The 25234-nt window shown below is 41.6% G+C and overlaps 1 protein-coding gene across 2 annotated transcripts in view; it reads left to right on the forward strand.

The window, feature by feature from the left end:
- The window catches only part of CORO6 (coronin 6), a 157322-nt gene that overhangs the window by 62366 nt on the left and 69722 nt on the right, over window positions 1–25234 (forward strand). For both annotated transcript variants that reach the window (XM_077480346.1, XM_077480345.1), the window contains exons 2-3: window positions 2454–2661; window positions 14245–14367. In XM_077480346.1, coding sequence (XP_077336472.1) covers window positions 2464–2661; window positions 14245–14367 — 321 coding nt within the window. In that variant the 5' untranslated portion in view covers window positions 2454–2463. The remainder of the gene's footprint in view (window positions 1–2453; window positions 2662–14244; window positions 14368–25234) is intronic.

Here is a 25234-nt window from a genome sequence, read left to right on the forward strand (position 1 = left end):
GCTCAAATACTGTTAGATAGGCCTCAACATCGTCCTCAGCAGTCATCTTTTGCAGCGCTTTCTGCACAGTCCTTCTCCCAAAAAAAATCTCTGGAGCGGCTCCCTCCATTGTGGGTGGATTAGCAACCACAGGCGCCTCTCGATTTACTATCAGGTGCTCGATAAGTTGTTGTTGGCTTTGGCGTAAAGCTTGCAACTCTTCCTTATGCATCCGCTGTTGTGCAGCCATCATCTGCTGTTGTGCAGCCATGGACTGTTCATGTCGTCTATTGGCCTCTGTCTGCGCCTGCTGTTGTTCAGCCATGGACTGTTCATGTCGTCTATTGGCCTCTGTCTGAGCCTGCTGTTGTTGCAAACTCACTTGCATAAACTGCTTCAGCATCTCCTCCATGTTGCTGGACTGTTCTTGGAGTGTAGTTGCAGCTTTCACCCAGGACATCAGCAGCTGTAGCCAAGTCTGTCCACACCGTTGCCCCTAGCAACCGTGTTGCCCGCATTCTCCACCAATTGTAAGGGATCTTCCCGGGGTAGGGTGTGTTTGGACACAGTTCACAGCAGACTTGGACTTTATAAAGTAGAACTTGGCGTTTATTCGTGGTACAAACAGTCCAACAAACAAAGTATACAGCAACACCGTGCTTCTTGTGTATAACAGGCACAAAATAATAACAAAAACAAAACAACCTAGCCCGGCTGGGCGCTTACTAACAGGTTCTTCTCACCTATCTGACACTTATAAACGCAGCGTCTTTCGCCTGGATATCGCAGGGTGGATGTTAGCTCCAGCACTGGCTGTGCTTGCAGCTTCCTCAAACACACAGACTGTTCGTTTCCCTGGCTGGGAGCAATCACCTGCAGACCTTGCAGAGCCTTTAGCTTCCCAGGCTAATTAGGATCAAAGCTCACCTGATCCCAAACCCAGAACTGGATCGGGGGATGTGGAATGACAGGTCCCTCTACCAAACCTACCTGCCATTCCATATAAACCCAGGCCCGGCAAAATTAAATAACAACTCAGCAGCATATCGCTGCTGAGAAACTGATCCATCCTGGATTTACCATCTCACACTGTGTAGCAACCTAGGTGAGATGTACACCCCCTCGATCACTTCTCCAGTGACATGTCTACAGTACCCACATTGTCCGTATTTAGTAAAGATTTTTTCACATGGGCGGACAAAATTTGATTAAAAAAGATGGTTGAATTTCCTTTTTTTTACCACCCCCTTACAAGTGGACATGATGGAGCCACTGCTGTGGCCAAGATGCTTTGCATTGCTGTGCAGCAATTTTAACGTGGCATGCCATGTTTGACAGCTGGCACTACAGTTATCTGTCTAATGTAAGTGAATAGCAAAGCCATAAGTGCTCCATGTCAGCTCAAGTGTGTGAAAGTGTCTTCCTGCCCACAACTCCTCCAACAGTCCCCAGATGGGTATATGGGAATTTGCTTCTCCAGGAATGCTATCCATTTTTTTACTAACTTTTTATGGAGGATGGCCCTGATTAAGCAGGCTGCATGGTCAGTTTTAAGATAGTCAGACTGGGTATATTTTGTTTTTCAAACACCTCTAATACCTTTATCTCCAGAGACTTATTTAACTTCTTATACTCTTTACTAAAGTGTGGTATGAGAATAGACTGTTGACCTGATATTAATAGGCCTATGTTGTCTCTGCTGCAACGAAGGCCAATAAGTTGCATCAACAAGCCAGCTGTGTCACAGGCAACAGCTGAACAAGCAACCAGATCAATTCTGTGTTCGACTGGAACATAATCTTACAAGCAATGTTCTCCCTGTGTATATTGTTTCTGCTTGCTTTTGAGGGTTAAATTGCTTTGCTTTCTTGTAAATTGAGGGCATCATTGTATAGATGTATACTCTGTTTTTATACTGTACAGCATAGTTGGAGTACCTTTTTTGGTATTTTATTATGTTATTGTATTTAAATAAACTAAAATACTTTTATATACATTGTGTTTTTGTTATCTGTGATGCCTTTATGGCCCTGTAGTGTGCGGTAGTATTACAAAAAGGGGAGCAAAATGAATTAGAGAAGAAAATATAGTAGTTGACCATGGCAACCAGGAAGGTGTTAAAACTCTGGTTATAAGAAATCCAAAATTTTACAGTTGTGTTTGGTTTTGCTTAAAGTAGAGAAGGGTTTTACACTGAGTATTTATTGTTTTCTCTATTGCTCAGGGGATCATACAAGAAGTAAGGAACAGAGACGGCATAAAAAGCTGATCCACTTTCTGCTTCTTCAACCAATCCCAGTGCCTATACAAACATCACTAAAAACAGAACAGAGGTTTTGAGTCTTCCTAATTCTGTTCAAAATGTTTAAACTTTTTTTGTGATAGAGTTGTACCTTACATTAGCCATGTTTTGACAAAACACTTTGATTGTGTTCATTATATCAGATTTTCTCTTTCTTTTGTACTTCCTGCAGTATTTCCGCAATGAGCCGAAGAGTGGTGCGCCAAAGCAAATTTAGGCACATTTTCGGACAGCCCGTTAAAGCTGACCAAACATATGAGGATATTCGGGTATCCAAGATCACATGGGACAGCTCTTTCTGTGCTGTGAATCCTAAATTTTTAGCTATCATTGTGGAGTCCAGTGGTGGAGGAGCTTTTATGGTGTTACCATTAGCCAAGGTAAGTTCAAGCACACATTTGTTATGTTTCAGACTACTTGGGTAATTGCCATTGACTGTGCTGAGCTTAAGTCCAGGTAAAAGGCTAAATGTGCAGTCTGAATATCTACTGTATATCTTTACAATACCTGTCAAAGAATTTGTAATTTTTTTATTGTTATCTATTGTTATTTATTATTTGTGAAAATCATTTTTGTCATCTCTCGATCTTCACCCTCTTTAAGGCTATCAATCTGCATCATTTCTGTCCAGTTAGACAGGAGGCGATTTAAAGGAGAACTTTACTTCCATAAAGTTATCCTTTCATTTTCTCTTCTTGCATCCAGCACCACCAAAGTTTTAAAGCCACCTCCTCATGCTCCTGCCAGATCCATGCTGTTCAACTACAGGGAGCCACACAGCTATAACTGCATACAGCTGCATCCTGCTGGTTTCATTCCTTCCAATGAAAAGACCATACAGGCATAACCCACTTTTAAGTACACAATGGGCTTTATTTACTAAAGCTGGAAAGTGCAATATCAGGCTCACTTCTGCATAGAAACCAATGAGCTTCCAGTTTTCTTTTACCAAAGCTTAATTGAACAAGCTGGAGTTAGAAGCTCATTGGTTTCTATGCAGAAGTGAGCCTAATTTTGCACTTTCCAACTTTAGTAAATAAATCCTATTGCGTACTTAAAAGTGGGGTATGCCTGTATATCATTGACATGCAGTGAAAGGTGTCTTCTGCATAGGAATTATTTGGTGCATAAGAAGGGACTGGCTAAGTGACTTTGCTTTTGTTTTTACTTTGCGTCATGGCTCCCAGTGGACAACACAGAATGGATCTGGCAGTAACATGGGCAGGTGAGTAGACGGCCATAGGGGGAGGGAGATTACTGATGCTAAATGAAGCAATAAAGAAATAAGACTGAACCATAAAGTAGTAAAGCTAAATTGGTAATTGGCAAAAAGATCTGCCTGGTGGTACAGAGTGTCAGTACAGTGTAAATCACAAGATTGGCTGAACACAGTGAAAAAAGACTTTGGCAGGTAAAACAATACACATGCAGTATATGCATTTAATTGTGCATTTAACGGTTTGCCTGGCATTCCACTTTAAGCACTAGACACTCACAAAGCTCATTTTTTCAATCCATTTCTATGTGCACAGGTGAAGATTATTGTATTTGATCCTTTTTGTTCTTGTCAATACAAATGGGAGCTACATATCCATGTCTTAGATTCACCTTCAAGAGCCGCACTTGAGGTTCTTCTCCCAACTGGAGACATGAACTTCAAAGCTGAACTAATTATAGCTTACTCAGCTGGAGATAGCACAAAGCTGACTTTACACCATCTATTCTCCATACAAGTCAGTCATCAGTATTGGCTTCATAAATCACACAGAGGATATTAATGGCAAATATATGTTCTCTAAAACTGGCCACTGTATCTTCCGAGACCCTTAGTAACAAGATAAAACAAGAGGCCTGATGGTCTGTTTTTTCTCTGGCTGGAATGTCCGGCTTTATCGTCCTCATTTGTGCCGGTTCTGTGTTGCATTCTTACCGTATTCGATTTCATGTTCCAGCGCTCTGCAGCATAGTTAGTGAGTTATTACCTCATTCTGCTTTCTATGGCGCTGTGCTGATCTGATACAGCTTGGTGCACAAAGCAAGTGACTTAACTTTATAATTTGGGACATCATTTCACTTTCTTCAAGGCCAGCACTACAATATCTGCCCTGTAGCATCCTGAAAATACATGTCCAAGCTTCAGTTCCTCTAGTTTAAACGTCAAAAACTATTACCTAGACACTCGACTTACTGGAAAATCTTTCATTACATTGCAAATCAAAATTCTATCTACAGACATCTCAGGCAGGCTTTCCAGGGCCAATGTTGCCGTGTATACATGATAAAATCTTATTGTGCATTTTCCATTTTTTTTTTCATCTCATGAGCTGGAAAAAAAAAAATTTAATACCGGACATCGTTATTCCTCATGTCGGGGTTATTTGTTTTTTTTTCTTGGTTCCCTAGGAAACAAAACACTGAAAATATTGGCTCTTTGTATAATAAGAGAGGGCTTTATAGGATACGGGATCTGGCAATATCTGTAGTAAAAAATTGTTTTTAAATGGATATAAGATAATACCCCTGCTGACTGTGTCTTTTGCAAGGCAGAGAAAGCATGTTTATTTTTAGGGTATGCACACAATTCTGCTGTTCCTTTTGTGGTTTTGATGAATCTGACTGCATTGTATCACTTCTAAAAATTTACATTTTTTTCCTTGTATGTATGAACACACACAAGAAAAATCCAATGTGTTTAAAATTCCATGTTCTGCAATGCGTTTCTTTAGACGTTTGCTCATATCCAACAAAACACCATGGAAACACATTGTAAAAGCCTCCAAAACACACTGAAATCTGACTGTGAAGCATGCATACCCTCAGCCTTGGCACCCAACCACATGAATATAAGTCCCAAAGGACTTGGCTTAGCATAAGCTCTGCTATCTGTCACAATATTTAAAAGAAAGGGTGGGCGCATTACAATACATTAGAAGGTGCCAGGTGCTGGACTGCTAACTAAAGGTTGTCTCCCGACCAAAGGAATGGGCTTATGTCTCGAGCAATCCTGGCAGCAACCCACTTGCGAGCAAGATCTTTCAACATTTCTGTCAGTGGGGGATTGACGCCATAGAACCAAGTGAGTGCAATCCTGTTGTTGGCAGGGTGTCACCGGTGATAGGATCACTAGTCTGACATATGGGCCTAGGTATAGACAGAAAGTTATTTTACTCCATGAACTCATACAAAGAGCCTAGCTGTCAGGTGATCTAAATCAGAAATGAGAAACTCCCGTGCAATATATTCTGTATCTTATCGTATAGGTTGTGCTGGGTGCCAACGTATTCTACAGCGATGTACAGAATACATGGAACTATTTCCATTATTCCCAACCCCTGAGTTTACAGGCAGATGTTCATCACATCCATGCAAGCACACTCATTAGCCTCCATTCACATCTAAGTGATTCCTCTCACTCAGCAAGATGAATCCCATTATTCTTAATGATCCCATTCACACCTGAGCACTTTGCTGCTTGTTGCATGAAGCTCCAAAAAGTGCATATGTTTCTTTGGCACAGAATTGAATGTTTTTGGCCTACATGGATCTTAATGGGAACAACTGAAAACTGCTTGGAAAAATGAATGTTTACGTGCGGTGATTATAGGGTTTATATACCCGGGATCTAGATCCTAATTAAAGGTTTTCTCCTGGCAAGGGAATGGGGCCTATGTCGAGAGCGATCCTGGCAGCAACCTACTGGCGAGCAAGATCATTCAACATGTCAGTCAGTGGGGGATTGACACCATAGAACCAAGTGAGTGCAATCCTGTTGTTGGCAGGGTGTCACCAATGACAGGATCACTAGTCTGACATGAGCCTTAGGTAGAGGCAGAAAATACTCTGTGAACTTATACAAAAAGTCTAACTGTCAGGTGACATAAATCAGAAAAGAAAAGACAATATCCAGTGCAGAATATTCTGTATCTTATCGTATAGGTTGTGCTGGGTGGCAACCCATTATATAGCAGTTTACAAAATACATGGAACTATTTCCATTATCCCAAACCCCTGAGTTTACAGGCAGATGTTCATCACATCCATGCAAGCACACGCATTAGCCTCCATTCACATCTGAGCATTTTGTTACACTCAGGATGAAGAATCTCATTATTTTTAATGAGCCCATTCACACCTGAGCACTTTGCTGCTTGTTCAATGAAGCTCCAAAAGGGCATACGTTTCTTTGGAGCAAAATGTAATGCTTTTTGCCTCATAGATTTTAATGGGAGCAACTGAAAATGGCTTGAAAAATTTGTTTTATGTGCATTTTTCAGGTGCTCCAATTTTAAAATCTATGGGGCCAAAAATATTTCTGCCCCGTACTAGACGTCATGTCTTAGGACATGCAAAATAGCCTCCAAATTGCTCATGCTCAGTAACTAATCAACCTATTATGTTTCTGGGTTGTGGAAGGCACAACCTATGTAAGTACAGATAGTCCCTCAAGGGCACAAAAAAACAAAATGCTGCTATGTAAAGAAATTAGGTAAGCTGGATGTTTGCTGGGGTATAGTTGGTCCTGGGTGGAGATTATAGGGTTTATATAGCCAGGATCTAGATGTAGGAGGTTCAGGAAGAGGCATCTGGAGGTCTGTCCTTTCATTCAAGGCTCAAGACAGGTAAATATCATGTTAAATCAGAATATGATTTCATAAGGGAAGCACAATATGCAATATAGAGATTATTGCAGTACTATGGGCGTGTTCAACATAATAATGTAACAACCCCCATACATTTCGGTCATTTCAACTATTCAAAAATACACACCTTCTGTTTTATCCTGCAACACAAACATGGCTGCTGATGTTTTTTAGTTTTTTTTTTTTTTTTTTCCTATCAACCTTGGTGATAGTTGGATGCAAGATCCTAGAGCCACAAAGCCCTTTTAGTTATTACAAAGCCTTTATGCTGATTTATTCAAACGTTATGCATGATGCATCTACAGTAACGGGATCTTGCTCTTTTCTATGAAAACTATCAGCAAACTGACAAATCCATTTGCAAATCATGGTCTTATGCCACGTACACACGACCGGAGTTCTGACAGAGTTCCACTGAAATGGACTTGCCTACACACGATCACATCAAAGTCTGATCGTTTAACGGAATGACGTACGACGCGACTAGAAAAAGGAAGTTCAATAGCCAGTAGCCAATAGCTGCCCTTACGTTGTTTTTGGTCCGTCTGACTTGTATACAGACGAGAGGTTTTCTCGATAGGAACTGGTTTCGGGGGAAAGATTTGAAACATTTTCTATTTCTAAAGTCCTTCAGATTTTTTGACAGAAAAGGTCCAATGAAGCCCACACACGATCAAATTGTCCAACGGATTCGTTCCGTCTGAACTTTGCTGTCGAAAAAGTCCGGTCGTGTGCACACGGCATAAGAGTTAGTCTCATTTTATTTCTTACATTATTAATTTTGGAAGTGATGTTTGAAATATATGCATCATTTGTAAAATCTCTTACTATATGGTCAGCTCTTCAGCTTCAGCATGCTTCCTTGTGTTGCAAATGGAATCAATATAAATACAGCCTTGCTTTCATAACAGCGATCTTTATTTGGCACAAGAATTTGGCTCATTAACTGCACAGGTCACTGGCGGTGTCCTTGACCTCTCATTATCCCCATAAGCTATCCCTAGGGGATAAATGACTAGCCTTGCAATGCAGACTGTCAAACCGAGGCAGTTGTCTGATGATCCTGTGCTTCCAATAAAAATGACCTCATGCAACAAACAATAGAAATGTCTCAGGAAGCCCTAAAAGGGCTATTAAAAAGCTCAGATTTTCCAAAGTGTCACACACTGGACGTTGTTTTGCTCAGTTTGTTCGGGACTGGGGCACCGCCCTGCCAACCTCCTGTACGTGCTGGAACATTTTCTGTGCCCATTGACACTTGTGTCTTCCTCTTTCCTCTTCACCTCTGCTATTCAGTGAACTTTTTTGCTCCTGTTGTTCTACTCTATTTAGGATGGAGACTCCCTTGTTTTCTTTCATTACTTTTAACTGATGCTTGTGCCAGAAATATATAGAGCTACAATGCGACACAGAGCAGTTTATACAAAGCTCATGAGCTGGATCTTTTTCAGATGCTTTTCTCCCCATGAACTACAGGAGTTCTCATGACCTTATTAGATGGTCCCAATCAAATAGATGGCCATGGATAAGGAAATCTGTTTCTAGTTCCCTTTTTCCAAATAAAATAACTTGCATGTTACAACAATTCTAAACGGTCCTAACCTATGCTGACATGTGATAGGGAACTTTAATTCAAGGCCAAACCCAATGTTTTTGTAGCACTACCCTTGCAGGAGCAGCTGGATAAGATGGATCCTCTGTTCTTTGCCTCAACCTCCTAAAAGACCTGAGCCCCTCCAGCACACCAGGGCAAGTGCACAAAGCTTGTAATATCACAGACATCACTATAGGTGCAACCAGGTACACAGCAATGATACTGTACCAGAAAGCAGATGCCAAGCAGGTTAAGGAAGGCAGTGTGATTAGTAGTCAGCAATAGACATATGATAACACTATGCATCAGGATCAGCATAAACAGTAGCAAGGTCAATGTGATTGCAACAATGGGCAGCAATTTGGTTGAAAATAATTGCGTTCAGGAGGCTATACTGTCAAAGAATATTAAGGTGACTAAGCTATGCCTAGGACAGTGATGGTGAACCTTGGCACCCCAGATGTTTTGGAACTACATTTCCCATGATGCTCATGCACTCTGCAGTGTAGTTGAGCATCATGGGGAATGTAGTTCCAAAACATCTGGGGTGCCAAGGTTCGCCATCACTGGCCTAGGATAACTGGATGGAGGTACCCTTTATGTGAGAAATGGATGGAGGCTTGTAGAATGGCTTTATAGGGGGTAGTCCTTTACTGTATTCTTCTGCTATAGGTGGGACCCTTTAAATAGAATTGGTGGACTTTGCAACAGTCTTGATAACAGTTTGCAGTGTAGATGCTGTATATGTGAAATAAAGGGTGCTATAGGTGCCTTTATTAGAGCAGTATAGGTGCGGAATGCATAATGTCCTGCCTTCAGTGACCTAGTCCCTACTAGCAGTGTGAATAATGGGCAGTGAGCCCTCGCACCAGTCCCTGTGGTGCGGCTGTGAACTTTCAATGAAGAAGGGGGCCCCCTCAGCCTCTCCACAGAATGCCTCCAAAGGTTCAGAAGGGAAAAGAGGGTGAAAGAATGCTCTGGTCTCCCTGTGGCAATGGTGCTGCGGTCTGTGCTATGCTGCCTCAGCAAGCTCCACTGTTCTGGCCTCTTAGCAATCTGGTCAGTATGGAGCAGATGTGCTCTCATCAGTTCCCTTGGCACCAAGAGACAGAGCCTAGCTGAGCAGACTCAGAAAATCAGCTCCACTACTCCTCCCAGGCTCCTTGCCCCAGTGCATCTTGGAAAATATAGTGCAAAGGGTCCATAAGCGCCACAGTATAGCTTACTTCCTGGAGTTCACATCCCATGATCCTTAATAGTCCGTAGGATTTTCTGGCTATAGTTTTTCCTCTGCTGTGCAACACCACATTCAGCTTGACAGCAGAATGTGAAAGTAAACTGATTGTAAAGAGGTAAATGTCTCCTACTCCATGTTTCTGTAGTCCAGCACCTGGCACATTTTTTGTACATTAGAAGCCCTTGTTTTTGCTCAGAGATTTTTCAACTTACTGGAAATTCTCTGCATGAAAGGGCCAATAATTTCCTTGTGCAACTAAGAGGCAGGAAAGTTTTAATTGCAAAAGTTCCATTTTAATTCTTCAGGAGGGAGTTGTACATTAAACATTAGCGTTTCCCAGCATTGCCCATCTTTGCCTAACCTTTGTTTTAACTTTCTTAAACTGGCTTGGGGTTTTTTTTCGTGTGTTTTGTTGCTAGACTGCATATATTGTACATTTGACACCTGAAAAATTTATTTATCACACTCAAAATGGAAACAGTCACTTGGTAATCTCTTTTTTCACTTGAGATGCACATCTACTGTCAGCGATGCCCCTTTGGGTACAGCTCCAACTTATCTTTGCTTAATGGGAAGCTGGACAAAATCCTTTAGAATTTAGATAGTCACTTGCATATTGCATTTTGCAAGGTACACAAATCAAAATACTTACTTTTGAATTAAAGTTTTTTGACTGAATTTGATATGTGCATGTTTCATATGTTCTGCACATTGTATATGGCTATCAAATGTGTGCTTGTTTGGAAGAGATCATGATGATTACAGAAATCCCTTATCTTGAGACTTTATAAGAGATAGGAAATGAAATTAGAAATGCTGCAGCATAGCAAAGTATAACCAGTATAAAATATACAGCGTATGCAGAGAGCCAGAGAACTTGATGGTGCAGTCCAGAGCATATAGTATGTAGGAGGAAACTATGTATCAGATGCCAGTGCCCCAGTGTAATAAGGGAACTAGCTCTATGTGCCACCACCCTACTACAATAAAGGTAATAATCCTATGAGTTAGCACCTTCATATGGCGATTGACCCCACCACTTCATTAGGCCTCACACCAGGAGGGCAGCGTCTTCTCTCCAGCCAGTGACATTGGTCTGTCCCTACCTGTCCTGACCAGTAGCGGCAGGTGAATTTTTAAGATGGGGGGGCAGACCCCACCCTTCCTTTTTGACCCCTCCCACTTGGTGAAAATGGAAAGTTTAACAATCAGGAGATAAAGATTCTCCAAACACCTGGTGTTAGCACTTCAATCATCCCGACACCATGGTTGTTATGGTGTCAGGATGATTGAAGCACATTATTTCTATTATTACATTGTAATACAAAATGAAATCATTCAACTCGCCATAATGCAGAATCAGTGGGAGCCCTGTGTGTCATCTGCCATGTCGCCTGCCACCAGATGCCATCAAGTGTCCACAGCAGAGTCCCTCCTTACATCAGGTGCCACCAGCGGAGTCCCTCCTCAAGCAAAGAAGCTCCAAACCCCGCAATTTTTTTTGTGACTGCCTAAGGGGGGGGGGGGGTGGCGCCCGGGCCCCCCTTATGGTCGGGCCTCCACCGGTCCTGACACTAGAATACAGAGTCAATTGAGGTTAACCGTGCAGAACACTAGCTATCCTCCACCAGTTCTCCAGCACAGTACACTTGTCTTGCTCCAACCCATAGGCATGGAAGGGGATGCTTTTCACTTGCAAGGCCTTGCCCATGGTTCAGAGCCTGTCCTTAGGAAAGCCCCTTACTGCAGCCACCCCCCGACACTACCCTTCCAACTGGAACCTTCCCACACAAGCCACTACAATGCGAAAGTAAATTAAACTCGTCTTCATGGAGTGTCCAGACTTTGCAGAATAAGTGAACTTGTTTACTGGAGTAAATTTCATGAAATTTGATACATGAATGTTATTCAGTTACACATCAAAGATATATCCTACACAATCCTCAGTCACAAGTGACTTCTCAGTAAACAGTTATATTGAAATACAGATAGAATTAACTTCCATTAATAACTCTCCCAGTTATGTTTGCTCCCACTGAAGTAGAATACTTGTCTACAAGATTATCATGGATTGTGGTAATGGTGTGTGTGACAATAGTGTGTGTACCTTCTGGCTCAAACTCTTCCCATGCATTTGGCTACCACTCCTCCAACTCTGGGTCCCATTACGGATGGACTCCTTCCTCCAATAGCAATCACATTGCAGGATGTATGGCCTTCCCTCCTTTCCTGCAAACCAAAAAATTGCACCACTCCCTTCCAGTCGCTCTCCAGACAATGAACAAGTCCATCAGCTTTGTTTTTGTATTTTTATTGAGGAATTCAACTTGGATTAGGTAGAGGAATTTATGGGATGCCCATAAAAATATCCTTGCATGTCTTTGGACAATTTATAGTCTGTGTTGTGCAGGAAGAGTATCTCTCCTTTTCCCTCCCAGCACAGTTCTTCAGGCACAGCTAGCACATGGTTAGGCCTGCCCTGGCTTCAGCCAGGCCTTAGCAAGATTCCATATTACAGGCAGGGACTGCGAGCCTAGAGCTAGCTGCCCTCTTTAATGAACAGTCAGCCCTTTGCAGACCCTGACAGCCCTCTTGGCTGCAGCAGGCCGACTTCACTGCCAGTAACCTCAGCCTCTCCCGCTGGCTCTACATCTATCTCAGATTGGCTCCCAATCCGCTCCGGCATGCCTCTCCCAGCTCTCTTGTTCTTTTTCATTTACAAACACTTGGTGGATCCCTCCCGGAGACTTGCCCAGCATTATTCCCCGCTGTCCCCTCCTGCTCCTATTCAGGACACCCCTTGGGTTGTGTGGAGTTCCTTCACAGCTCCTAGCCCCTGGCCCAATGTCACCCATCCAGACTGGAGGGCTCCATCCAAGGCCCCGAAAGCCTAACACTCCATCTCCAGTTCTTCCGCCTGAACAACTCTTCCCCCGCTGGGCTGACCCTGGGTATTTAAGGAGGCCTACCCCCTGACAATCCTGATTGTGGATTGGTTAGGGCTCCTCAGAACACCCCAGACAACTCCACCCTTCTTCCCCTCTTTCCTTCTAGAAGCAGAAGGGAGGTAACCAAAAGATGATGCTGTCTGTGAGTCACCAGCCTACTGTAGGCCACTCCCAGCCCACAGATCAAAACAAACAGGCCTAGCTTTTAGATAGGCGTGCCTAAAGTTACCTGCTACACCTGGTGCTACACTCCCCAATACTGTATACACTCACAATCGTAAGTGACCTTGCTGACACACTGCTACACTTTTTAAACCCCACTGTTACCGGGCTTTAACATGCATATAAATACAGAAACTACAACAGCACCCCCCACGCAATGTCCCAAAGCCAAAGCATCAACATATTACACATGGCTGTACAATAAGGTGCAAATTACAGGTTTCAGTCAAAAACTAGTAGAGAGACATGATAGATTAACCAAAGAGAACTTCTACCTGTATGACCATACAATCTCAGATGTGGGGCTATATAAAGCCCCATACACACTATCAGATTTTCTGCTGATTTTTTTCCTTCAGATTTACCAAAACCATATAATATGAGGTCAAACCTTAGGAGTTTCAATGTGTATGCAATCAGGCAGGCCCTTACACTACATGGTTTTGGTAAATCTGAAGACAAAAATCAACAGAAAATCTGATAGTGTGTATGGGGCTTTAGACACAATAATCATCAGCTATTCAACCCAACCTTAGGCAAGTGGATTTTGTACAGTGGCCAGACCAGCATTGGCTAGCTCTATAGTTTTATCATTTTGATCCAAGGACATACAAACAGGATAGGGGAGGTATTGCAACATGTTTAGCACTATATAAACTAGTCATACAGTATGTTAAAACAATGGCAGTCATTCACATTGTTACGAAAATTTGTTATTTCATCTATAAACTAAAGTAGCTTATAACTCCTCAAAAGAGCACATTTTCTTCTGTAATTTTGCTTTTTTATAAACACATTGGGACTATGTATCTGGTAAAAAAAAAATGTAAAATGCAAATTCAAACACAAACCATTTATGCTGGTTACATGACCCATGACTATGTAAAAGTACATGAAGAGGAAAAAAGGATTTTGGCAGAAGTGAGGCTGTTTATGTTTGAACTTTGCATACCAAGAGGAGACCAAACCCCATTTGGCCACAGCACCCATGGCCAGTGGTTGTGATTCAGAAGTCCGCACTGCATAAGCACTTTTTAACTGTCTGCGGCCTTACAAAATTGAATAAATGCAAATGTACAAAGTTTACATGCAAGTGGTTACAAAAAAAATAAAAATAAAAGAACTAAGGGGAGAAGGCACTGATTTTATGAATAAAAAGCAGAGCTATAAGGCTGTCAAACTGACAGCGTAGTCCCGGTGATTACTCTGGAAGCACTGCTTTGCTGTTGTGCTCTGTGTATCTAAAGCAGTTTCAGTAATTTTGTATCTATTTATCTATTATATTTTCGATGTGTCTACACATCATTCTTTTTTTGTTTCAGACTGGACGTGTGGATAAGAATCATCCTACAGTCAGTGGCCACACAGCTCCGGTACTAGACATTGATTGGTGTCCGCACAATGATAATGTCATTGCCAGTGCTTCAGATGATACTACGATCATGGTAAGTGTAATTTACTTATTTATGACTAAACTACTTTCTGATCTTCTTCCATGTCCTTCACACACTATATAGGTGCCCATTTATAATGGAGAATCAATACCACTCTCCACAGGACTCTAGGATAAATACTTCACATTGCCGCTGCATTTTACTTTTCATTTACAAAATTAAGCGTTCGGATTGGAGGCTGCTCTGTTAGTTTTTTTCTGCTTAAACTTCATGTCACGTGTTTGATTAACTATATTGTTGTGGGTAATTGTAGTCTCTCACTCGTGACAACACCAAGCATGTAAGCAGATCTGTGCTGGCGTGATCAGTTTGCATATCTCTTCCTTTCATAGACATACAGGATACTGTGCACATGCACAGCATGCCTGTATCACCTGTAGTCAGTTTGGCCACCACACAACCCTGCTTTGTTTATTGACAGTGGCTTCCACCAGAAGCATCACTGTCAACACTAATGGAAACACAAAATGCAGTAAAAAACCTACTAAAGACAGGATCACAAATAAAGCCCCCGAGCTTGCACAAAATGAGTTCAGGGCTTTGCAAAAGTTTATACCACCCATATGGAAACTTAGCTCAACTCCCAGGTTTTAGAGAAATTTAAATAGTTTGTTTGGACCAAGCTGGTCCAAACAAACCATTTATTTCAGTAACGCAGCGGTTGTGTGCACTGTATATATTGTATGTAGCATCAGCAATGCCGCTGTGTTCTGACATCTTCATCTTCCAAAATTGAGTTGGGATGAGTGCTGGTCAGCCGTTCACAGGAAGCTACAGTATGTATTTCTCAAATGAGTATAAGGGCCAATTCACACCACAGAAACGCAGTCCAGATGCTTTTTTGCGTGCACATTTTTGGCGTGGTTTTGATGAGATTCCAGTGCGTTTTTGATGCAGTTCAGTGCATCCCCCCTCCCTTTTTTTCAAAACCTTAAATAACGAGTGTTCCAGTGCCTTTTTGGTATGTTTTACAGAGTTCCAGTGCAGGAAAAATTCAGCATGTTCTACTTTATTTTCTGGAACTGGAATGCACTGGAACTGTAAGCAGTGGTGTAAACTATGCCATTAAAAACCATGTAACCTTCTTTCCATGCATTTTTAATGCAGAAAATGCACTGGTCTGCCTCTGGTGTGAATTGGCCCTAATGCCCCGTACACACGAGCGGATTTTCCATCGGAAAAAACTTGGATGGTTTTTCAGACGGAATTCCGCTCAAGCTTGGCTTGCATACACACAGTCACACAAAAGCTTTCTGAACTTTCGACCGTCAAGAACGCGGTGACGTACAAAACTACTACGAGCCGAGAAAATGAAGTTCAATGCTTTCGAGCACACTAGGGTTGGCGTGCGCTCTCTCTTGTGTTTTTCAAATGCTTTTGAGCATGCATCAAATTGTTTCCGAGCATGCGTAGGAATTTTGCGCGTCGGAATTGCTACAGACGATCGGAATTTTCGTTGGAAAAATAGAGAAATTCTGCCAGCAATAGTCGGATGGAGAATATACACGGTCGAAATTTCCAACCAAAAGCTCTCATCGGACTTTTGCTGGCGGGATTTCCGATCGTGTGTACGGGGCTTAAGGCTTCTTGTGATTTTGCTGAGGAGGAGATCACGACATCATTTGTGTTCTTCTTCCCCCTCAGCCAATCAAAGGAAGCATTGTATTCACTCATAAAAATATAAGCCTTCTTGTGAATGCCTGATCAGCGCTCAGCCCAACTCCATTTTGTTTCGCCAGCAGAACGGGAAGTTCATTTCTCGTGCCAGTATAATATATGTAGCTGTTGTGACAGGCTGTGTATTATTTATTTTGCAAAGTACATTGAATTTACTTTTTTTATTTTGGTTTGCAATTCGTAACTCTGATGTGTCCTTCTGGCAATTCCTTCTTTTTTTTTAAGTTTACGAATTTGCTAGTCCTTACTGTGCACATGTTCTTTTCATACAGAAAAAAACAGCCCCAGATATTACATTAGTCTGATAAATGCAAAGTTGCCGCATATGATCAGGTTTTGCTTGCATTTGATCTATCAGAACAACAAAATTTAGTACCAGCTATGTAGAGCCTACCTGAACAATCTGTTGAAAGACACTCTCATTATACTATAGGTGGTGGGTAACGGTAGTTTTTGTTGACCTGACAAAATCTGAAATTAAATCTCACAGTCTATGGCCATCATTACTGTGGGCCACAGTGAGTTCATAAGAAATGCAAAGTGCTGCATGGAATGGCTCGTTTTATTGTTTGCCTTTAATACAGTGCACATAAACCAGATGTCTTGCTGTATTAGTTGAATGTTTTAGTTGAATGTATTAGTTGAATGTTGAATAAATAAGCCTCTAAACGTCAGCATCAGATGCCGCTGTAAAGCTCCATGCCTGAAAATTTTATGTGCTCATAAAATGTAAAGCAGATTGGCTTCACGTTAAAGTCAGCTATACACTAATAGATTTCAGTAAAACTTTGGGACTTAATCATGGCGTACTGGCTAGCAGAAAAAAACCTGATAGAAGTTCTAATCTTACCTTTTTATCTGAAAAAAACCTGAAAAAATGGCCTGGAGTTGGGTTGCAAATTTAACTACAATTTGTTGTAGGTAGACTTACTATTGAGATGCTGTCTTACATCACAAATTCCCAGTTATGCGGATGTCTGTTGGAAGTCATTGAGGGCAATTTTGTGCTTGTAACTGAGAATTGTGTCCTAATTGGTTCCCATTTTCATGTCTTTGTACAGGACCAGATGCTCTTTCAGTATGGTGGCATTTAGTGAAACAAAATATGACAAATCTGTAATGCCGCGTACACACGACCAGACTTTTCAACATCATAAGTCTGACGGAATGATTCCGGCAGAATATTCAATCGTGTGTGGGCTGCAGCGGACTTTTGATTTGCAAAAGTCTGACAGACTTTAGAAATGGAACATGTTTCAAATTTTTCTGCCAGAACTCCGCCGGACCCAGTTCCTACCGAGAAATCCGCTCGTGTGTATGCTAGTCCGACGGACAAAAAACGACTCTGTGCAGCTATTGGGTACTGGCTATGAACTTCCTTATTCTAGTCCGGTCGTACGTCATCACATTCAAATCCGTCGGACTTTGGTGTGATTGTGTGTGGCCAAGTCTGTTCATTCGGAAAGTCCGACAGAACTCCGTCGAAAGTCTGCCGGACTTAAGTGCTGTCGTGTGTACGCGGCATAACATTCATCTGTAAAAATGTCATCCAAAAAGCAATTAAGTTTGGCTTCGTCATGAGTTTAAACTTTTTGATAAATATGCATTTGGAGCAGAATTTGGGAATCATTGACCACTGTGGATTTACAGAAAAAGACGTGTCCAGTGGTCTATAGAGCCACAGCTTTAAACTATGCATTGGTGTCAGTGGTCAGAGGAGTAAGGCCATTTTCACATAGGTGGACTGATCGGGTCCACCTAAAAAATGGACAGGTGAACCTGATCAGACCAGCCATTACCTTCTATGTACGGTGGATGTAAACGGGCATATGTCCATTTTATACCTGCTGACCTCAAATCCGATCTTATCTGCCAAAAACAGATGGATGGGGGGATCCATTCCCCATTTGTCTAGTGCAGGGATCTCCAAACTACGGCCCTCCAGCTGTTGCGGAACAACTGGTCCCATGAGGCATTGTAAAACTCGAAAGCTCCGTACACACAATCGGACATTCCGACAGGAAATGCTCGATGATAGGCTGTTTGTCGGTAAATCCGACAGTGTGTCTGCTCCATTGGACAGTTGTTGTCTGACTTTCCGCCAACAAATGTTGGCTAGCAGGTTTTAAAATTTTCTACGGACAAATGTATGTTGCCAGATTTTCTCGAGTGTGTGTGTGTGTACACAAGTCCATCGGACAAAAGTCCAAAGTACAAATGCACATGCTCGGAAGCAGAAGCAGTCGGTCTTGTAAACTAGTGTTTGTAATGGAGAATTAACATTCGTGACGTGGCAAATTATGAAATCTCCAAATGCAGCGCACAATTCTCTTCTTCTTTAATGGGATAATAATGAAGCTGCTTTTCAGGTGATACTGATGGAGTTATTGCTAACACATTTTCAAAGGCTATTTTTTCTAGTGATATCAAGAATAATATTATTATACTTTTTTTTTTTATTATTTGGGCAAGTTATCACAGCACCATTATCCTGTAGTTTCTAAAATCGAAGATACAACTCTGTTGGTGTCCCTTGTCAATTTTACATTTGTATTTTTTTAAATGTAACTGCCTACTCCCAAACTGTCATTTGAAGTAAAACACATAGCCAAGTATTATTCAACACTATTTTTTTTATTGTGCATTAAAAAAAGAAAACAAATAAAATTAGACATGCTATCTGCTAATAGAATTTAACCAAAAAGTGCATTCTATGCATCCAAAAATACAGAAAATATACCATATCAAATCATTATTCAACCAAAAAAATAATGTCAAAGCAATAACTCCGAGGCCAATAATAAATAACACGTTATCTCCTCCAATTCTGCAACATGTCTGGTTGATGAATGGCCGTTCAGAAATTAACTGAAAAATACGAAATGAAAAGCACAAACTAAAAATGAAAAATGCGCAAAGTGCGAATCATCACTCACCAAACTTCTACTAACATGAAATTTAGCAGAAGGAGCCCAAAGGGTGGCGCTAAAGAGCTGAAAAACACATAGTACGTCTAGTACAGCACTACGTTCATAATTGTTGCCCAACTTTTGTGTGACCATGTGCAAGACAAGTTTGAGCCAACACCCTTCGGACAAAATTCCAAGGTTTTGTTGGCCAACAATCCGATCATGTACGAGGCATAACACTCACAGACAAGATTATACATTATGGGAATTGTAGTTCCTGAACAACTGGAGGGCCGTAGTTTGGAGACCCCTGGTCTAGTGGATCAGATCGGATTTCAGTCGGGTGTAAATGGACAGGATGTCCGTAGACATAGGAAAGCAGGCTGTGTCTGTGTCCATTCAGCATTAGGAACACGGACACAGACCTGTCATAATCTCAGCAATGATACTGATAGAAAAAAAAGGTGAAGTGGTTAGATAGAGCTCTGCTGAGCAAGCCATTCACAGCAAGCTCTACCATATATAAATATCAGCGCAAGTTTTGATAGCTATTCAATACAAGTGAACAAGTAATACATCCTCAACATAAATGTTATGATTATTACATAAATTAGAAATCCATATTGTGTTTACGAAATTTAAAAAATCAATGGTTTAGTCAACAGTGTAATACACCATTGATTTTTTTTATTCACAAATACATTATTGATTTCTAATTAATGTTATGATCTCAACTTTTATATTGAGGATTTACTAATTTGTCACTTTTATTGAATGGCTATAGAAGCTAGCTGTGAAATTTATATATGGTATTTGACAGCACTGGGGAGTGTGATTTGTATTGGCAGCTGCCTATATTAGTTTTTAGTTTTTTAAACATTGTTTACTTTGGGATAATCACGGTGTGGTAATTAGAAATTTGTAACCGCAGACCATTCCTTCACATTTTCTCCCTTTATTTCTTTACTTCTATTTTGGATATCCACTTGCTCAGCGGGGATCGCCGGAGCGATCTCCGCTGAGCAGGAAGATGACAGGTCCGTCTCTGCACACTGTGCAGGGACGGACCTGTCACAGCGCCGATCTCCCCTATGGGAGATCGGGTGATGACGGACCGCAGTGTCCGTCGTCACCCGATCCGATGACGGATGGAAAAATAGCTTTTTCCTCTGTCAAACTTTTTCGGATCGGAGCGGGTCGGATGTCAGCGGACATATCACCGCTGACATCCGACGCTCCATAGAGCTCTATGGAGCATCCGTTCAGGTCCACCTGAAAAACTGACAGATGGGCCTGAACGGAATGGTAGTGTGAAAGGGGCCTTACACTTTATTTATTTATTTTTTTACATATTTTTGCACTTGTAAACATTTTATTTTCATTTTTATGTTTTGTGCCTATTCAAAATTAATGTTTATATGTGAGCAACAACAGGTGGTGGTCTGAAAGGGACCCTAAAAGATTTAATCAAATCTAAAATGGGGTATAATCTTAACGCGGTAATGAACTCAAAAACAAACCGTTAATATGTTGAAGCTTACCAATCTTAAAGCTGTATTATTAACCCCAAAACCAAATATGTAACACATTGCAGCTTACCAATCATTAGAAGTGGTGACTGCACTCATCTCTCTCTTTTTTTTTTTAAGCTTTTTCCCTCAGTTTTCACCTGGTGCTCTAGCCAGTTACACATCTCCTGTATTAGGCCGCGTACACACGCGGGGACTGTTCGCTCAACTTTGTCCGCTGAACAGTGTTTCGGCGGACAGTCCGCTCGTGTGTGGGCTTTCAGCGGACAGTTTCAGCGGACAGTCTGCTGAACAAAGTTTTTCGGAAATTCCGAAAAACTGTCCGCTGAAACTTTGTTTCAGCAAACAGTCCCCTCGTGTGTAGGCTTGTTCGTCAAACTAAGTTCCGCGCATGCTCAGAAAGGATTTACACGCCGAAGTTTGCATTGCAGTGTATAGGATGTCGTTTTCTAGTCCCGTCGTACGTGCCGTTCACGTCATCGCGCACGGTTTCAGCGGACTGTTCGTGTGTGGCCAAGTCCGTCCATGCTAATTTTGAGCGGACTGTCCGCTGAAACTGTTTGACGGACAAAGTTGAGCGAACAGTCCCCGCGTGTGTACCCGGCCTCAGAGTGCCCCCATTCTGAATGAAGGAGCACAGGGGGCACCTTTGGACAACAGCATTGTTCATCTCGGGGTAGAGGAGTGTTATTATATTATTAATATACATATTTTCAGCGCACATTGCCCTGCATTTTGCCTTGTCTTATGAGGGCTGCGTTGTGACTGCTCTGGAATAGCCAACTAATGAAGTCTCACTGCACCTGGTGTGAATCTACACATACAAATTGAACCTATAATCTAGCTAACCCTTTATAAGCTGTTACAGCAAACTTTTTTTTTTTTTCACCTTTTTGGGATAAAGGTTTTACATAAATAGATAAAAGCTGATCATTGTAAGCATCCCTGGCAGTGGTATATGGTTTGTCTCAACACTCCAAGTGATACATCTGCAAGAGAGCTTATTCTTTTGAAAGACAACAGACTTGCTGGCCAGTTCACCATGGGAAGGAAAAAGGAAGAAAGCATAAAAAAGAAAACAAACGTATTCATTGCATCTAATAATTGGTAAGCTACAATAAAATGTTTGCTTTTGAGTATAATACCACTTTAAAATGTGGTAGCTGCATCTAGTTTTCTTCTTTTAGGTTTTTTTCCCCCTTATTTTCACCTGGTGAGCCGATCAGTAGCACACTTACTATCATAGGGGGTGTCTCACTTGAGATGAAGGACCAATGGAGAACACTTTGGTCAACAACAGATTTAGACCGATTCAAATGATTATAGCTGAAGTCCAGCTTTTTAAGCAGTTACAGCAACAGTTTTTCTCCTTTTGATATAATAGGAAACAAAGGGGAAAATGCAGGCACCGCATACAAGATACATTTTTGGTCTTGATTTTAGACCAAGTGGTCAATGGAGACCTCTTACTATATTTCACCTATTTATAAAATGTTGGACGGAATTTTATCTAATGCAGAATACAGGCAGGTCTAGTCTGTACCCCTCACTGTAATTGGCAATGCAGAAGGTGAAGGAAATTGTGAGGAACTTGGTTCCTCTATGATTTCTGGCGGTCAACAGGGGGACAGCTGTCTCTGGTGCCCCATGTGACATTGGCAGTCATCTTGTTGCCCCAGGTGACATTGGCAGTCATCTTGGTGCCCCGTGTGACCTTGGCAGTCATCTTGGATATTTAAGACCCTGGCTCCTGGTTCTGGCACACTTGTTGCGAATGGCTAGTATAGAGAAAGATTCCTGTCACGGGCAGCGCATAGTGGCAAGGAGAGGTTCAAGAGGAATAAAGAATGTGTAGGGACTACACTATCTCCACTTAGGAAGCCCCCCATTTGGGTGTGGACCATCCAGGCCACATTCTTGTTCTTACTTGCAGAAGCTTTCGGCATCATCTCAGGATACGCTCTTCTGCTACAGTTTTGTAAGTGGCTCCGGCCAGCTGTGCCAACCCAACAGCTTAATTGTACATTGTTGGGACTTACTTTATACACTGTTCTCGGCCTCTGTGTGATCTCTGCTTGCCACACCACGCTGCATCCTGCTCACAAGCACAATGATCTGTAGTCACATGTGAGGCTCAGAATGTATGGCCCTTAGTAACATGTTAATGAAAGCCCATCCTGCCCACTGAATTATGAGGACACGGTGTGTAATGTGCTGACAGGATGTCAGTAGGATGCATAGCTGCCAATTGTCCCTGATTTTCACACACACTGTCATGGGTTTTCAGAATTTCCTGCTGGAAGTATTTCCCCCGTACACAAATGTTCCTGGTTTCCAAATTAGGCAACTGCATGATAAACTACTTCCCTTTCTCTAGGCTAGAATTTGTTCGTAGCATATTTCCTATAGGGTATATGTTTTGTTATTTATTATAGATCAATTCATTTTATCTTATTTAAAACCAATTCTAAAAATGTATTAAAGTGTTCGAGGGTTTATGTAATTAGGGATTTTTGACCTTCTTTATTATTTTTACTTTGTTTAATTCTAGTACTGACACATATTGTGGTGCTGTTCTGGTGGCAAAAGGGGCTGTTTTGGCTGCAAAAGTGGGGACCTACTCAATATTTGGTGGGTGGTCATAAAGTTAGTCTTCATTAGGGTTGATGTACTAAAAGCAAATATACTTTGCACTTTGCATGTGCAGTTGCACCAGAGCTTAGAAAATGAGGTACAGCTTCCATTTACAAAGAATACCCAATTACATGCAAGGAAAATGAAACAAAAAACAGCACTTTTGCTTGCACATGATTGGATGATGGAAGTCGCCATCTGGCTGGATCACCAGATAAAAATAAAGGAAAGAAAGCCTAAAAAAGAAAACGAATGCAGCCAACACCTACCATGCAGCCAACATAGATTGATAAGTCACAATATAATGTTTACTTTTGGATTTAACACTGCTTTTAATTTGTTTTATTCTTTTGCAGGGGAACTTCTTCCCCTTTGCTTTATCAAGTTGGGGAGCCAACCATGGCACAAGTGTGTCCTCTACCAGGATTCATCCATCTTAGGAGAATATGTAAAAAATGATCCGCACTCCGATTGTTGCTCTTAAAATTTCTTTATTTTATTGAATAGCCACAGTGAACAAACGCAGATTAAGTCAGTTGACGCGTTTCAGCCTATAAGGCCTTAGTCATAACCACCAAGAGCATGTGCCTGAATGGTCACAGAGTTCTCTTGCGGTTTGTGTGCAATCTCTGAGACAGATGGTGACAGCCACTTTGGGACCTACTGTGTGGGAAGTTTCAGGGAGATGCAGAGTTTCAATTGTGGGAGAAAGCTAGGCTTAGCATTAGGGACAGGTTTCTGATGTGGAGGGACAGTTTAGGGACTCTCTCGGACAGCCTTGAAGACCTGGCAGCCTGGCATCCAGAGAAAGTACATTTACCAGTGTTCCAACTAATTAGCCTGGTACATTTAAGGTCATCGCTCTTCTAGGAAATCATCCGTTTAATAAGGTACACATTTAAGAAGGCCGCCTCAATGTATTTCCCGGTTAGGCTCGGTGGCTCTAGCTATTGGAGCCAGTCCCTTGTACTTGTCATCTTTCTGCAGGACTGCATCCACCGATAGTTGGATCTAAGTCCTAGAGAAGGAATATGTCCACGTCTCTGAACTTCCACATGCTGCTGTTACTTTCATTTTATTTCTGGTCACCTATGTCAGGGGCTGTGATACTCATGTAATACCATCACCGTGTTTGGTTTTGTTTGCTTTCTCACACCGTAACAAAACCGTCTGCCTGAGTGACACTCAGCCATTCATAGGCATCTTTATATTTTGTGAATGAACACAAAGCTTTCACTGAGTCTAAGAGCATGATGTCATCAGCCTCCCACTCAGCCAATCATAGAAAGCTTTGCATACATTTACAGAAAACAAAACTGCTTATGAATGGTGGAGCGCTGATCAGGCATACTTTGTTTTATTCCAGGTGTGAGACGGGAAGTCTGTCTCATCACAGCCGGAACCCAGCACCGTGTACTGTATGTAGCTGAAGTTGCATGCAGTACATACAGTGCTTAGCAACACTGCAGCACTTAGTGAAGCAAACTATTTAAAGTGACATAGTTACATACATAGTAGGTTACATAGTAGGTGAGGTTGAAAAAAGACACAAGTCCATCAAGTCCAACCTATGTGTGTGATTATATGTCATTATTACATTGTATATCCCTGTATGTTGCTGTCGTTCAGGTGCTTATCTAATAGTTTCTTGAAACTATCAATTCCACCCCCGAGACCACCACCTGTGGAAGGGAATGCCACATCCTTGCCGCTCTTACAGTTAAGAACCCTCTATGTAGTTTAAGGTTAAACATCTTTTCTTCTAATTTTAATTAGTGGCCACGAGTCTTGTTAAACTCCCTTCTGTGAAACAAGTTTTATCCCTATTGTGGGGTCACCAGTATGGTATTTAATAGTTACAGAGTAAGCATGGGCGTGAACTTTAACCTTTTTTAGGTATGTTTTTTTCGGTTGTGAGAGAAAACTGGGTGCAGAAAGGAAAATTGATGCAAATCTAATTAGTACATACATACCTGTTGTGAATTGAAGCCACTCAGTTCCACAAGTGTACTGTGCTTCTTTGAAACAGCCACATGATGGTTGGCAATCATTACGTTTGCATCAAAGTATCCAGGAAGTTGGATCTCACGTATTATTACTTCCCAGCAG

The sequence above is a fragment of the Lithobates pipiens genome, unplaced genomic scaffold (assembly GCF_037356315.1).
Source record: "Lithobates pipiens isolate NorthernLeopardFrog02 unplaced genomic scaffold, aLitPip1_a1.2 Scaffold_16, whole genome shotgun sequence".
Lineage (NCBI taxonomy): Eukaryota > Metazoa > Chordata > Amphibia > Anura > Ranidae > Lithobates > Lithobates pipiens.